The sequence below is a fragment of the Hemitrygon akajei genome, chromosome 7 (assembly GCF_048418815.1).
Source record: "Hemitrygon akajei chromosome 7, sHemAka1.3, whole genome shotgun sequence".
In the NCBI taxonomy this organism is placed as follows: domain Eukaryota; kingdom Metazoa; phylum Chordata; class Chondrichthyes; order Myliobatiformes; family Dasyatidae; genus Hemitrygon; species Hemitrygon akajei.
In genome coordinates this window covers 134,342,532-134,358,821 of record NC_133130.1, presented here as the reverse complement: position 1 = coordinate 134,358,821, position 16,290 = coordinate 134,342,532, and the positions used below count along the sequence as shown (strand labels likewise).

Sequence of the window (16,290 nt, the reverse complement as noted above, 5' to 3'; positions counted from 1 at the left end):
ACAAAGGGGGAACAACCTCAGGGGGAAAAAATGGAGTCAGCCATTCTGTGAAGAGAAAAAATAAGTGTCTTCAAGCAGAGGATAGTAAATGTTTGCATGAGGACAGTAGAGGCTCAGAAACAGTATTTTAAGACAGACTTTAATAGATATAAAGGGATCACGGGATACGAGGTGATGCAGCAAAATGGCACTAAAGATTGGTCATAATCTTACTGAACAGTGGTGCAAGCACAAGAGCCAAATGACCAACTCCTGCTTCTCGTTATTAATCTCAACAATGCATGAAGGATTACCTCGAGTTCATGCTTTAGACTATACAATTCCCGTTTGGCTGATTCATTCAGACATTTCCCAAGTGATTGCACCCATGCATTTGCATTTTCTTGGATACTAAATGCCAAGGGCCTCAGCTGCAGCCGAATGCATTGCTCATCTTTCACAAGTGGCTGTTGTGCCACTTCCTCATTGATTCTGGTGTAGAACTGCAGCTTCTCGTCGTATCTAACACAGGAGGGATTTCTTGCTGCAAACTTCTCCACGACAATAGACTTGTCCATCTTCCACAATGTTCGGTATTTCTTCCAGCTATTCAGAAACTTGCCCAAAGAACCAAGAAGTTTTTGTAGGTTCTGGCCTGTGGAAACAGCTAGCTCTATAATCTGTGGATGCTGAGAGATGTCACTGCAGAAGCTAAAGATGACTGGCTCATCATCTCCTTCAATATATTGCGGAAAGCATTCAATGCAGGATCTATGCATCCACCGGACAAACCGCTGTAACACATGAAATAGAGAGAAGTTTATGCAGAGCTAGAAATGTAGGCAACTATAACAAGGAAATCATCTGTTACTTTAATGCATTTGGGTGGGGAGATTTGAAATACCAACAGCAAGTCAGATTGCATCATGGAGATAGAAAAAGAGTTGACATTTCAGGTTAATAAACCTCCATTGGTACACATTTTGAGATAGGACAGGGACTTACGGACAGCTTACCATGTCTGTACTGTTCGAAAGAAAATCACCCAGCCTCCTCTCAAGCTTTTAGCACTAGGTCAGGAATGCTAAATCAGAGCTCTTCAAGGCCAGTTTACTGTTGAACTAGCTTGCTGCCTCCACTTCCTTTCTGGTAGCTCCTGTACTCTCTAGACCAGGGGTTTCAACCTGAAGTCTATGGACCCCTTGCTGAATGATTGGGAACCCCTGCTCGGATACAGGCTCCACCTGTTTATGCTTTCCAAGTGTCCCATAATTTGCTACAGTGCAGTTTAAGTCTCTCCTCAATCTCCCCATTCCAGAAGTTTTAAATGTCAACTACCTGAGATCACGTCCCCTAGTTTTACATTCACCCACCGAGGAAACGCCCTCACAGAATGGAGGGTCTTCATTTTGAGCCCAGGTAGGAGAAGCACGGGGTTTCTTGTGGGCCTGGAGGAGTGTTCTTGCATTTCCTGACTTAAAAGGAATTTGAAATCCTCTTTAAAAACAGCAAATCACTAGAGCCCAAATTACACATTTCAAGAAGGACAACAGTGATTGTTCCCACAGCTAGCCAGGTCAGAGCAGGAGAGAAGAGGCCAAATCTCCAATCCCCCAATTAAGTTGGTGTTATTTCCCGATGCCTTAAGTAATAAGGGAAATCGTGGGTCCCAGCACCAACACTTTAGAACGATAGAAGATAACCATTCAGTCTTGCAAGATTGCTCAAACATTGAGTAGAAAGAAGGCTGATCAATAGCATTGCCCCACTCTCTCCCCAATTCAGTAACTTGGCCTCCACAGTCCTCTGTGATAGAGATTACAACAGATTCAGTGCAATCACAAAGAAGGCATGCCAGTAACACTACTTCGTTAGGAGTTTGAGGCAATTTGGTATGTCACTAAAAGCTCTTTCAAATACCAATCAAAATACAGTGGAGAGCATTCTGTCTGGTTGCATTACCAGCTGGTATGGAGGTACCAATGCACAAGATCGCAAGAGGCCACAGAGGGTTGTAGATTCAGGCTGCTTCATCGTGAGCACAACCAATAAAACCATAAGACCATTAGACACAGGAGCAGAATTAGGCCATTTGGCCCATCAAGTCTGCTCTACAGTTCAATCATGACTGATCCTCTTTCCCTTCCTCAACCCCATTCAATGGCCTTCTCCCCTTAACCTTTGATGCCATGTCTAATCAAGAACCTATCAATCTCTGCCTTAACCAACAGCCTGGCCTCCACAGCTGTGCGTTTTAACAATTCCACAAGTTCATCACCCTCCAGCTAAAGAAATTTCTCCACATCTCTGTTTTAAATGGATGCCCCTCTATCCTGAGGCTGTGCCCTCTTGTTCTAGACTCCCCCACCACGGGAAACATCCTTTCCACATCTACTCTGTCTAGGCCTTTCAACATTCAAAAGGTTTCATTGAGATCCCTTCTCATCTTTCTAAGTTTCAGGGAGTACAGACCCAGAACCATCGAAAGTTCCTCGTATGATAACCCTTCCATTCCTGGAATCATCCTTGTGAACTGTCTCTGAACCCTCTCCAATGCCAGCACATCATTTCTTAGGTGAGGAGCCCAAAACTGTTCACAATACTCAAGGTGAGGCCTCACCAGTGCCTTATAAAGCCTCAGAATCACATCCTTGCTCTTATATTCTAGACCTCTTGAAATGAATGCTAACATTGCATTTGCCTTCCTCACCATCGACGCAACCTGCAAGTTGACTTTCAGGTGTTCTGCACAAGAACTCCAAGTCCTTTTGCATCTCAGATTTTTGGATTTTCTCCCCATTTAGAAAATAATCTGCACATTTATTTCTTCTACCAAAGTGCATGACCATAGCTTTTTCAACTTTGTATTTCATTTGCCACTTCCTTGTCCATTCTCCTAATCTGTCTAAGTCTTCTGCAGCCTACCTGTTTCCTCAACACTAACTGACCCTCCACCAATCTTCATATCATCTGCAAACTTAGTAACAAAGCCATCTATTCCATCATCTAAATCACTGATTTACAGCATAAAAAGAAGTGGTCCCAACACCAGCTGCTGCAGAACACCACCAGTCACTGGCAGCTAACCAGAAAAAGATTATTTTATTCTAATTCACTGCCTCCTACCAATCAGCCAATGCTCTAACCATGCTACACACACAAAATGCTGGTGGAACACAGCAGCATTTTGTGTGTGTTGCTTGAATTTCCAGCATCTGCAGATTTCCTCGTGATTGCTCTAACCATGCTAGTAGCTTTCTTGTAATACCATGGGCTCTTAACTTGGTAAACAGCCTCATGTGTGGCACCTTGTCAAAAGCCTTCTGGAAGTCCAAATATACAACATCCACTGAATCCCTTTTACCTATCTTACTTGTAATCTCCTCAAAGAATTCCAACAGGTTCGTCAGGCAAGATTTTCCCTTAAGGAAACCATGCTGACCTTGTCATATCTTGTCCTATGTCACCAAGTACTTCATAACCTCATCCTTAACAATTGACTCCAACATCTTCCCAACCACTAAGGTCGGGCTAACTGTTCTATATTTTCCTTTCTGCTGCTTTCCTCCTTTCTTAAAGAGTGGAATGACATTTGCAATTTTCCAGTCCTCTGGCACCATGCCAGAATTCAATGATTTTTGAAAGATCATTGCTAATGCCTCCACAATATCTAATGCTACCTCTTTCAAAACCCTGATCTGGGTGACTAATGTATCTTTAGGTCTTTAAGCTTTTTGAACACCTCTCGCTTGTAATAGTGACTGCACTCACTTCTCTTCCTTCACGCACTACATCTGGTACAGTGCTAGTGTCTTCCACAGTGAAGACTGATGCAAAATACTCATTTAGTTCATCTGCCATCTCATTGTCCTCCATTATTATTTCTGTGGCCTCATTTTCTAGCAGTCCTATATCCACTCTCATCTCCCTTTTTTTATGTACTTGAAAAAGGTTTTACTATGCACATTGATATTGTTTCATAGCTTGCTTTCACATTTCATTTTTTCCCTTCTAATGGTTCTTTTAGTTGCTCTCTGTAGATTTTTTAAAGCTTCCCAATCCTCTACCTTCCCACTAATTTTTGCTTTGTTGCATGCCCTCTCTTTTATTTTTACATTAGCTTTAACTTCCCTTGTCAGCTATTTGAGTATTTCTTCATTTTTCAAATACATTTGTCCTGTACCTTCCTCATTTTTCCCAGAAACTCGTGCCACTGCTGCTCTGCTGGCACCTCCTTCGAGTTTACTTTGGCCAACCCCTCTCTCATACCACAGTAGTGTCCTTTACTGCTACATCAGACATTACTTTCTCCCTATCAAATTTCAAGTTGAACTCAATCATATTGTGATCACTGTCTCCTAAGGGTTCTTTGACCTTAAGCTCCCTAATCACCTCCAGTTCATTACATAACACCCAATCCAGTACAGCTAGTCCTCAAGTATGCTCAATGACAAACTGCTCTAAAGAGCCGTCTCACAGACATGCAACAAACTCACTCTCTTGAGATCCATTGCCAATCTGCTTTTCCCATTCAACCTGCATGTTAAAGTCTCCCATGACTATCATAACATTGCCCTTTTGACACACCTTTTCCATTTCCCATTGTAATCTGTGGTCCACATCCCAGCTACTGTTGGGAGGCCGGTATACAGCTGCCATCAGGGTCCTTTTACCTTTGCAGTTTCTAAACTCAACCCACAAGGATTCAACATCTTCCGATCCTAAGTCACATCTTTCTACTGATTTGAAGCCATTCTTTACCAGCAGAGCCATGCCTTCCCCTCTGCCTACCTTCCTATCCCTCCGATACAACATGTAACTTTGGTCATTCAGCTCCCAATTACAGCCATCCTTCAGCAATGATTCAGTGACGGTAACTATTCCCTGCACTCCCACTAGGGAAAGTATATCCTTTCCTAAGTAACTATACTCCAATTGTGGTCTCACCAAGACATCTTTGTCCCTGCATTCAAAACCTTGCAATGACAGCCAACATATTATTTGTCTTGTTAACAACAACTGCTTACTACCTCTTAGTGTCTGCTTTCAGTGACTGGTGAACAAGGGTGTCAAATTCTCTTTAGGCATCAAACACCATTTTATATATACCACCTTCCTGTTTTCCTTTACGAAGTGGATAACTTTACATTTTTCCGTGTTATATTCTTTGTGACATGTTTTTGAACAATCACTTGATCTGCTCAAGTCATCTTGAAGCCTCTTTGCATCCCTCTCACAGTCCATTTAGTTCATCTAAAAGCTTGGAAATATTATGTTGCTCCCTCATCCAGATTAAGATAGAGTCTATAATGAAATGAGGCAGTACCCCATCTCACTGCTACCCCAAAAAAAACACATTTCACCCCTCTACTTACTATATCCTCATGAACACCCAGTCGCCAACACTGGCAATTCCCTAAGCTCCATGTCAAATTCCTCATGGGAGGAATGTGGCAGCACAACTTTCCCCAGGGCTCCCAGGACTCAGGCTGGGAAACCAGCCTCAATCTGTCAGTAGCAGCTCAGCTATAAATTTCACACAGAGAGCTTTGGAAGCCAATGAGTTTACAGGTAGGGAGAGGGTCTCGCCAGCTGTCAATATGCGAAAGCACGTAACTGCTTGTACCAAGACACCTCCACGCTACACTAATAAATGCCATGTGCTATGAGCCAGGACCAAGACACCTGCACCTCCACAGCAGCGACAGCCTCAAGCCGTACTCAACCACAGCCCTGAGCTGCACTCTACCACATCCCCATGCTGTATTCCACCACAGCTCTCAGCAAAGGCTGTGTCAGGATTAATGCTTCAGGTCAAGATGGTACCAGTAAACAACTATTCCTCAGGCGACGTATTGCAGATGGTCAATCATTTCAGTTTTTCTACGTCTTCTACTTATGTTTTTCATCTTAATTTTTGTTTGAAACTGTTGGAACCTGTGGCTTACAGCCTGTAGATCGACTGAGTGAGCTAGCACTCTGCTGTTCCCAAGAAAACTCCAGAAGAGAAGTGTGACCACAAGCTACCACGAGAAGAAGCTCAGAGAGGGGGCGAGGGGCCATGATCGACTATATTTCTTGCTGATTAAAGCGTTGAGGAAGACTGAAACAGTGAGGCAAATGCGGAGGAGAGTGAGCGGTCGCTCTCCTCAAAGGGGCTGCTGGACACGAGTTGCTCGTCTCAGAGAGGTCGCCGGGTTTGAGTCAATTCCATCAGAGGAGCTGCTGTGTTTGAGTCTCTTCCCTTGGAAAGGCCACTGGGTTTGAGTCCCATCATTTGGAAAGGCCGCTGTGTTTGAGTCTCTTCCCCTGGAAAGGCCACTGGGTTCGAGTCTCTTCCCCTGGAAAGGCCGCTGGGTTTGAGTCTCTTCCTCTGGAAAGGCCACTGGGTTCGAGTCTCTTCCCCTGGAAAGGCCGCTGGGTTTGAGTCTCTTCCCTTGGAAAGACCGCTGGGTTCGAGTCTGTTCCCCTGGAAAGGCCGCTGGGTTCGAGTCTGTTCCCCTGGAAAGGCCGCTGGGTTTGAGTCTGTTCCCCTGGAAAGGCCACTGGGTTCGAGTCTCTTCCTTTGGAAAGGCCACTGGGTTCGAGTCTGTTCCCCTGGAAAGGCCGCTGGGTTCGAGTCTCGTTCTTTGGAAAGGCCGCTGGGTTCGAGTCTGTTCCCCTGGAAAGGCCACTGTGTTTGAGTCTGTTCCCCTGGAAAGGCCACTGGGTTCGAGTCTGTTCCCCTGGAAAGGCCACTGGGTTCGAGTCTGTTCCCCTGGAAAGGCCGCTGGGTTCGAGTCTCTTCCCTTGGAAAGGCCGCTGGGTTCGAGTCTCTTCCCCTGGAAAGGCCACTGGGTTCGAGTCTCTTCCCCTGGAAAGGCCACTGGGTTCGAGTCTCTTCCCCTGGAAAGGCCACTGGGTTCGAGTCTCTTCCCTTGGAAAGGCCACTGGGATTGAGTCTCTTCCCTTGGAAAGGCCACTGGGTTCGAGTCTCTTCCCCTGGAAAGGCCACTGGGATTGAGTCTCTTCCCTTGGAAAGGCCACTGGGTTCGAGTCTCTTCCCCTGGAAAGGCCACTGGGTTCGAGTCTCTTCCCCTGGAAAGGCCACTGGGTTCGAGTCTCTTCCCCTGGAAAGGCCACTGGGTTCGAGTCTCATTCTTTGGAAAGGCCATTGGGTTCGAGTCTGTTCCCTTGGAAAGGCCACTGGGTTCGAGTCTGTTCCCCTGGAAAGGCCACTGGGTTCGAGTCTCTTCCCCTGGAAAGGCCACTGGGTTCGAGTCTCTTCCCCTGGAAAGGCCGCTGGGTTCGAGTCTGTTCCCTTGGAAAGGCCACTGGGTTCGAGTCTGTTCCTCTGGAAAGGCCACTGGGTTCGAGTCTCTTCCCCTGGAAAGGCCGCTGGGTTCGAGTCTGTTCCCCTGGAAAGGCCACTGGGTTCGAGTCTGTTCCCCTGGAAAGGCCACTGGGTTCGAGTCTGTTCCCCTGGAAAGGCCGCTGGGTTCGAGTCTGTTCTCCTGGAAAGGCCGCTGGGTTCGAGTCTCTTCCCCTGGAAAGGCCACTGGGTTCGAGTCTCTTCCTCTGGAAAGGCCACTGGGTTCGAGTCTCTTCCCCTGGAAAGGCCACTGGGTTCGAGTCTCTTCCCCTGGAAAGGCCACTGGGTTCGAGTCTCATTCTTTGGAAAGGCCATTGGGTTCGAGTCTGTTCCCTTGGAAAGGCCACTGGGTTCGAGTCTGTTCCCCTGGAAAGGCCACTGGGTTCGAGTCTCTTCCCCTGGAAAGGCCACTGGGTTCGAGTCTCTTCCCCTGGAAAGGCCGCTGGGTTCGAGTCTGTTCCCTTGGAAAGGCCACTGGGTTCGAGTCTGTTCCTCTGGAAAGGCCACTGGGTTCGAGTCTCTTCCCCTGGAAAGGCCGCTGGGTTCGAGTCTGTTCCCCTGGAAAGGCCACTGGGTTCGAGTCTGTTCCCCTGGAAAGGCCACTGGGTTCGAGTCTGTTCCCCTGGAAAGGCCGCTGGGTTCGAGTCTGTTCTCCTGGAAAGGCCGCTGGGTTCGAGTCTCTTCCCCTGGAAAGGCCACTGGGTTCGAGTCTCTTCCTCTGGAAAGGCCACTGGGTTCGAGTCTCTTCCTCTGGAAAGGCCGCTGGGTTCGAGTCTCTTCCCTTGGAAAGGCCACTGGGTTCGAGTCTGTTCCCCTGGAAAGGCCGCTGGGTTTGAGTCTGTTCCCCTGGAAAGGCCGCTGGGTTTGAGTCTGTTCCCCTGGAAAGGCCACTGGGTTCGAGTCTCTTCCCTTGGAAAGGCCACTGTGTTCGAGTCTGTTCCCCTGGAAAGGCCACTGTGTTCGAGTCTGTTCCCCTGGAAAGGCCGCTGGGTTCGAGTCTCTTCCCCTGGAAAGGCCACTGGGTTCGAGTCTGTTCCCCTGGAAAGGCCACTGGGTTCGAGTCTGTTCCCCTGGAAAGGCCGCTGGGTTCGAGTCTCTTCCTCTGGAAAGGCCACTGGGTTCGAGTCTCTTCCCTTGGAAAGGCCACTGGGTTCGAGTCTGTTCCCCTGGAAAGGCCGCTGGGTTTGAGTCTGTTCCCCTGGAAAGGCCGCTGGGTTTGAGTCTGTTCCCCTGGAAAGGCCACTGTGTTCGAGTCTGTTCCCCTGGAAAGGCCACTGGGTTCGAGTCTGTTCCCCTGGAAAGGCCGCTGGGTTCGAGTCTGTTCTCCTGGAAAGGCCGCTGGGTTCGAGTCTCTTCCCCTGGAAAGGCCACTGGGTTCGAGTCTCTTCCTCTGGAAAGGCCACTGGGTTCGAGTCTCTTCCTCTGGAAAGGCCACTGGGTTCGAGTCTCTTCCCTTGGAAAGGCCACTGGGTTCGAGTCTGTTCCCCTGGAAAGGCCGCTGGGTTTGAGTCTGTTCCCCTGGAAAGGCCGCTGGGTTTGAGTCTGTTCCCCTGGAAAGGCCACTGTGTTCGAGTCTGTTCCCCTGGAAAGGCCGCTGGGTTCGAGTCTCTTCCCCTGGAAAGGCCACTGGGTTCGAGTCTGTTCCCCTGGAAAGGCCACTGGGTTCGAGTCTGTTCCCCTGGAAAGGCCACTGGGTTCGAGTCTGTTCCCCTGGAAAAGCCACTGGGTTCGAGTCTCTTACCCTTGGAAAGGCCGCTGGGTTCGAGTCTGTTCCCCTGGAAAGGCCACTGGGTTCGAGTCTCTTCCCCTGGAAAGGCCACTGGGTTCGAGTCTCTTCCCTTGGAAAGGCCGCTGGGTTCGAGTCTCTTCCCCTGGAAAGGCCACTGGGTTCGAGTCTGTTCCCCTTGGAAAGGCCACTGGGTTCGAGTCTGTTCCCCTGGAAAGGCCACTGGGTTCGAGTCTCATTCTTTGGAAAGGCCATTGGGTTCGAGTCTGTTCCCCTGGAAAGGCCACTGGGTTCGAGTCTGTTCCCCTGGAAAGGCCACTGGGTTCGAGTCTGTTCCCCTGGAAAGGCCGCTGGGTTCGAGTCTGTTCTCCTGGAAAGGCCGCTGGGTTCGAGTCTCTTCCCCTGGAAAGGCCACTGGGTTCGAGTCTCTTCCTCTGGAAAGGCCACTGGGTTCGAGTCTCTTCCTCTGGAAAGGCCACTGGGTTCGAGTCTCTTCCCTTGGAAAGGCCACTGGGTTCGAGTCTGTTCCCCTGGAAAGGCCGCTGGGTTTGAGTCTGTTCCCCTGGAAAGGCCACTGGGTTCGAGTCTCTTCCCTTGGAAAGGCCACTGTGTTCGAGTCTGTTCTCCTGGAAAGGCCACTGTGTTCGAGTCTGTTCCCCTGGAAAGGCCGCTGGGTTCGAGTCTCTTCCCCTGGAAAGGCCACTGGGTTCGAGTCTGTTCCCCTGGAAAGGCCACTGGGTTCGAGTCTGTTCCCCTGGAAAGGCCACTGGGTTCGAGTCTGTTCCCCTGGAAAAGCCACTGGGTTCGAGTCTCTTACCCTTGGAAAGGCCGCTGGGTTCGAGTCTGTTCCCCTGGAAAGGCCACTGGGTTCGAGTCTCTTCCCCTGGAAAGGCCACTGGGTTCGAGTCTCTTCCCTTGGAAAGGCCGCTGGGTTCGAGTCTCTTCCCCTGGAAAGGCCACTGGGTTCGAGTCTGTTCCCCTTGGAAAGGCCACTGGGTTCGAGTCTGTTCCCCTGGAAAGGCCACTGGGTTCGAGTCTCATTCTTTGGAAAGGCCATTGGGTTCGAGTCTGTTCCCTTGGAAAGACCGCTGGGTTCGATTTGCTTCCCTCGGAGGGACCACTGGGTTCAAGTCACTTCCCTCCTATAATCCACTGGGTTCGAGTCACTTCCCACAGAAAGACCACTGGGTTTGATTCGCTTCCCCACAGAGAGGCCACTGGGTTTGATTTGCTTCCCTCAGAAAGGCTGCTAGATTTGAGTTGCTTCCCTCAGAGGGACTGCTGGGTTCCATAAGACCATAACACATAGGAGCAGAATTAGGCCATTAATTCTGCTCTGATGTTCCATGATGGCTGATTCGAGATCCCACTCAACCCCATACATTTACCTTCCCAACATATCCTTTGATGCCCTGACTGATCAGGAAATGATCAACATCCGCCTTAAATATACCCAAGGGCTTGGCCTCCACCTCAGTCTGTGGCAGAACATTCCAGAGTCACTACTCTCTGGCTAAAAAAATGCCATCTTACTTCAGTTCTAAAAGGTCACCCCCTCAATTTTGAGGCTGGGCCCTCTAGTTTTGGATACCCTCACCATAGGAAACATCCACCCTATCTAGTCCTTTCAACATTCGATAGGTTTCAATGAGATCTCCCTGCATTCTTCTAAATTCCAGTGAGTACAGGCCCAAAGCTACCCAACACTCCTCATATCTTAACCCCTACATTCCTGGAATCATCCTCATGAATCTCCTCTGGACTCTCTCCAATAACAATACATCCTTTCTGAGATATGGGGCCCAAAACTGTTGACAATACTCCAAGTGCGGCCTGACCAGTGTCATATAAAGGCTCAGCATTATCTCCTTGCTTTTATATTCTATTCTCCTTGAAATAAATGCCAACATTGCATTTACTTTCTTTACCACAGACTCAACCTGTAAATTAACCTTCTGGGAGTCTTGCACGAGGACTCATAAGTCTCTCTGCATCTCTGATGTTTGAACCTTCTCCCCATTTACATAATATATAATAGTCGGCACTATTGTTCCTTTTACAAAGATGCATTATCGTATATTTCCCAACACTGGATTCCATCTGCCACTTTTTTGTCCATTCTTCCAATTTATCTAAGTCCTGCTGCATTGTTTCCTCAGCGCTACCAAACCCTCCACCTATCTTTGTATCATCTGCAAACTTTGCCACAAAGCCATCAATTCCAGTCATTTCCCTCGGAAAGGCTGCTAGATTCAAGTCGCTTCCCACAGAAAAGCCACTGGATCTGAGATTCTTCCCTCAGAAAGGCCGCTGGGTTCAAGTAGCTTCCATCAGAAAGGCCACTGGGTTTGAGTGGTTCCCTTGGAAAGGCCACTGGGTCTAAGTAGCTTCCATCAGAGAAGCTGCTGGTTTTGAGTCACTTCCCTCGGAAAGACCGCTGGGTTCGGGTCGCTTACCGCGGAGGGGCCACTGGGTTCAAGCTACTTCCTGCGTGAAGGCCACTGGGTTCGAACGCTTGCTCTCAGAGACTTTATCAAAATTCTGAGATCTATGGATTGGACTGTATTTCAAACTAACTGTAGTTCATATTGGCCTCTTTCAGTTCTGTGTTAGTTTTCATGTTCTCACCCTTTCTTTCTTGTTGCTGATTAGTGGACTGGGTGTTTGATGTTCCTGTTATGTGTGGGCAATCTGTTATTTTTGTGTGAGGGAGGATTAGGGGTTCTGGGGTTTGCGAGTTTTTTCTTTTCATGCAGGGGCATTAATATCTTTTCTTTCACCTACTTCTGTGTTTTTTCTGTATTTTATGGCTATCTGGAGAAGACAAATTTCACTGTTAACACAAAATACACTGCAGATGCTGTGGTCAAATCAACACGTACAAACAAGCTGGATGAACTCAGCAGGTTGGGCAGCATCCGTTGACTGCTCCTTTCAACAGATGCTACCCAACCTGCTGAGTTCATCCAGCTTGTTTGTACGTGTAAATTTCACAGTTGTATTCTGCATACATACTTCAATATAAAATGAACCTTTATGAAACCTTTTAATCCATGCTGGGCTAAATGGTAAGGGCTGCAGATTCTGGCCAATGGAAGATCAGCTCCAATACCTTTCCGATGTTTAAAATGCTAATGTTTAACTCTGTGAAAAAAATTATTCTAACTGACCTTTGTTGTTTCAACACAATCTTTTATGTTCTGGAGAGTCAGCTGATAAACTTCAGAAGCACTGGGTTTCAAGATGATCTCAGGGGCAGAGAGGTAAACTTCAATTTGGAAGAGGGGATTATTTCCAAGAACAGCAGCATTAATTTGCTGAAGATTTCTACAGGCAAAAACACAGGATGTTAGGCCTGGCTAACATGGCATGATCAAAAATAACCCTCAAATAACATGCCCATTAGACATTAAATTTTATATTTGATCTCATATGCAACGTCACATTTCCAGTACATGTCAGGGAAACAAATAAATTCTCTATGCACATAGGGATAACACATATTTATTATCACCATTCAGTCACAGGATGAGCTGATTGCTGGCAAGGCCAGATTTGATTCTCCACTTTGAGGCATTAATAAGCATAATATATTACAACTCTCTGTGTATTGTCATCACGGGAAGAAGAGAAACTAATGTGCTTGGTATCACAAATCACTGTGGAAGACACTAGCAGTAAGATAGAAGTTTCAGGTGTCAGGGGGCATGAAGTTTGTAAAGTTACCATAATTAGAGAGAACGTGCTTAGGAAACTGAAAGGTCTGAAGGTGGATAAGTCACCTGGACCAGACGGTGTATACCTCTGAAAGAGGTGCTGACAAGATTGTGGAGGCATTAGTAATGATCATTCAAGAATCACTTGGTTCTGGAAGACTGGAAAATTGCAAATGTCACTCCAATCTTCAAGAAGGTAGAGATGGATACAATGTCAGGAAGTGTATGACCATGCACTTTGGTAGAAGAAATGAAAGGGTAGATTATTTTCTAAATGGAGAGAAAATACAAAACACCGAGGTGCAAAGGGACTTGGTAGTCCCTGTGCAGGATTCCCTAAAGGTTAATTTGCAGGTTGAGTCTGTGGTGAGGAAAGTAAATGCAATGTTTACATTCATTTCAAGAAGACTAGGACATAAAAGCAAGCATGCAATGTTGAGTCTTTATAAAGCACTGTTAAGGCCTCACTTGGAGAATTGTGAGCAGTTTTGGGCCCTTGGAAAAGATGTAGTGAAACTAGACAGGGTTTAAAGGAGGTTCATGAAAATGATTGCAGGATTGAATGGCTTGTCATATGAAGATCGTTTGATGACTCTGGACCTGTATTCACTGGAAAGAGAGGTGACCTTATTGAAACCTATCAAATGTTGAAAGGTTTTGTTGGAGTGTATGTGGGATGTCTCCTATGGTGGAAGCATCTAAGACCGAGAAGACACAGCCTCAAAATAGAGGACGTCCTTTTAGAACGGAGATGAGGAAGCATTTCTTTAGCCAGAGAGTGGTGAATCTGTGGAATCCTTTGCCTCAGGTAGCTGTAGAGTCCGAGCATTATGTGTATTTAAGGCAGAGGTTGATAGATTCTTGATTGATCAGGGCATGAATGATACAGGGAGATGGCAGGAGATTGGGACTGAGAGGAAAATTGGTTCAGCCATGATGAAATGCTGGAGCAGACTTGATGGGCTAAATGGCCACAAGATGCTCCTATATCTTATGGTCTTATAACTCAGAAAATTACAGCCTCATCACGTTTACACTAAATCTGTACCAAAGCAACTCTTGAGTTCCATCCATCAGCCCCATCTCTGTAGCTTTGCCAATTTTTCTCTACAATGTACATCCAATTCCTTCACGGCTACAATGGGAATATAATCAGATTCTAAATACACACTGTGTTAGGAGTGTTTCTGTAAGTCATTCTTCATTTATTTCCCTGTTTTGTTAATGCTATGGCCTCTAGTGATCAAGGCCCGCACTCTACCATTGCTGCTTCCAAATTTGGGACCTGGGCCAGCAATTTTAATATAAAGGCTTTTGAAAGAATCGACTCTCCTGTGGGAGTACTACAAAGCAAGGAGTTTACTATAGTGTAGGTTTGGGGTAAAAGTATAGTTGAGAATACATAAGAGAAATAGATCTCTTTCTCTGGGGGGCAACATCTTATGATTTTACAACATTTATCCTTGCCTTGAGTTCACAAACTAAATTATACTTACTTTATAATCATTTTGACAAGACTGTCATAAATGCGGCGCTCCCAGTAAATGTAGTATAATGCCATCTTTAAAGCCTTTCCAGTGTTGGTGTGGAAGACGAGGCCTTCCATTTTTGTCAGCAGTGGGCCAATGGCTTTGTACTTACTGACTAAGTTCAAGATGTCCTTTGTCCGCTCCCGTTCTACATACTCAAAGAACTCCTTTACTCCTAATAAAAACAATTAGAATGCTTCACCTGATTCATCACAAGATTAAACCACAAGTAAGAAAGCTTCGGATAATTTTGTTTTACCTGCAAGATCCTCCTTGGACTTAGGTGGTGACCTTTTGAAGAGATCTGCAGATTCTATAGCTGTGAGTTTAGAGGCAATGTCTCGGACATTTTTATGAATTTGGTTTACAAGTGATTCAAATTTCCCAATTGCTTGCTCACAGCGTCCAAGGTAATCAATAATACCTGTTTTAATAAGAAACAGTACTTTAATTTTGGTAACCTCATTGTTAAATGAAGTTTCATTCCATTTCTATTATTTTCAAGATCAACAGCATAACATCAAAATATAAAGTGAATGTGATGAGTGAAGCCCCAAGAAAATGGAGAGAGTAAATTTACTGATGTTACTCAGTCAAGAACACTGGAAACATCACCCAATGCCCAGGTCACACTAGCTGCACTGCTGGCCTCATGCCGTCACTGACCAACATCCAGCAATTAAGCTCACAACCACACATTCAGAGCCCCGCCAGATGGTCACACACATCACTAATCCATGCCTCACAACCACAGGATGAACATGGGACACAGTTCTAACAGATCAAACATATGGAAACAACTTCCAATGACTCGCAATGTTAATTCCTTTCACCCATGTGCATCACAGTAAGGGCAGCATTTGCTGATCACTCCTAATTGACTTTGAAATGCTGATGGTCAGCCACCTTCTCGAACTACTTGCTCTTTGGGATACAGAGCATAGCTCCAATGCTGCAGCCCCTGGACTCTGGAAACACCTGGTTGCCGCCAATTCTGCAGCCTTCCACAACATTGCGAGGACCACTGTAGGTTTACTTCACATATATCCCACATCCTACTCTGACCAGTGAACTACAGATGATGAGAGCAAGCACATTTTAACACTCTTCATGCCCGTTGTTGTTTGAACGGCAAATGATTATCACTTATCCAAGAGATGGCAGCCAAGCAGCAGGAAAATGAAAAGGGAGCTTAGTGAGGGACACCTAAGGCCAGGGGAGAAAAAAGTCCTTTATACATCCATGAACCAGGATCCAAGTTAAAATAAAAAAGTAAAAGTCACGGTTTGATGGCTTTCTTTCTCCTGATCCTCACTGCCTTTTCCAGGCATGATTAATTCTGCTGCAATGTTCCATGCAGTTTAACATCATCAACATTGCATCATAAGAACATAAGATATAGGAACAGAATGAGGCCATTTGGCCCATTGGGTCTTCTCCACCATTTCATCATGACTGATCCAATTTTCCTCTCAGACACAATCTCCTGCATTCTCTCTGTATCCCTTCATGCTCTGACCAATCAAGAATCTATCAACCTCTGCCTTAAACATACATAAAGTCTTGGACTCCACAACTGCCTGTGGCAAAGAATTCCACAGATTCACCACTCTCTGGCTAAAGAAATTTCTCCTCATCTCCATTCTAAAAGGACACCCCTCTAATCTGAGCCTGTGTCCACTGGTCTTAGACTCTCCCACCATATGAAACATCCTCTCCACATCCACTCTTTTAAGGCCTTTCACCATTAGATAGACTTCAATGAGGACACCCCTCACATTTTAATTCCACGTCCCATTCCCATTCTGATATGTCTATCCATGGCCTCCTCTACTGTCAAGATGAAGCCACACTCAGGTTGGAGGAACAACACCTTATATTCCAGCTGGGTAGCCTCCAACCCGATGGCATGAACATTGACTTCTCTAACTTCTGTTAATGCCCCTCCTCCCCTTCTTACACCATCCCTGACATATTTAGTTGTTTGGT

The 16,290-nt window shown here is 46.5% G+C and overlaps 1 protein-coding gene across 1 annotated transcript in view; it reads right to left on the bottom strand.

Moving 5' to 3' along the window:
* Positions 1 to 16,290, bottom strand: part of dnah10 (dynein axonemal heavy chain 10) — a 281,462-nt gene that overhangs the window by 176,256 nt on the left and 88,916 nt on the right. The window contains exons 17-20 of the mRNA XM_073052027.1: positions 14,561 to 14,725; positions 14,269 to 14,476; positions 12,227 to 12,383; positions 294 to 773 (exon numbers count right to left, since the gene is read on the bottom strand). Coding sequence (XP_072908128.1) covers positions 294 to 773; positions 12,227 to 12,383; positions 14,269 to 14,476; positions 14,561 to 14,725 — 1,010 coding nt within the window. The remainder of the gene's footprint in view (positions 1 to 293; positions 774 to 12,226; positions 12,384 to 14,268; positions 14,477 to 14,560; positions 14,726 to 16,290) is intronic.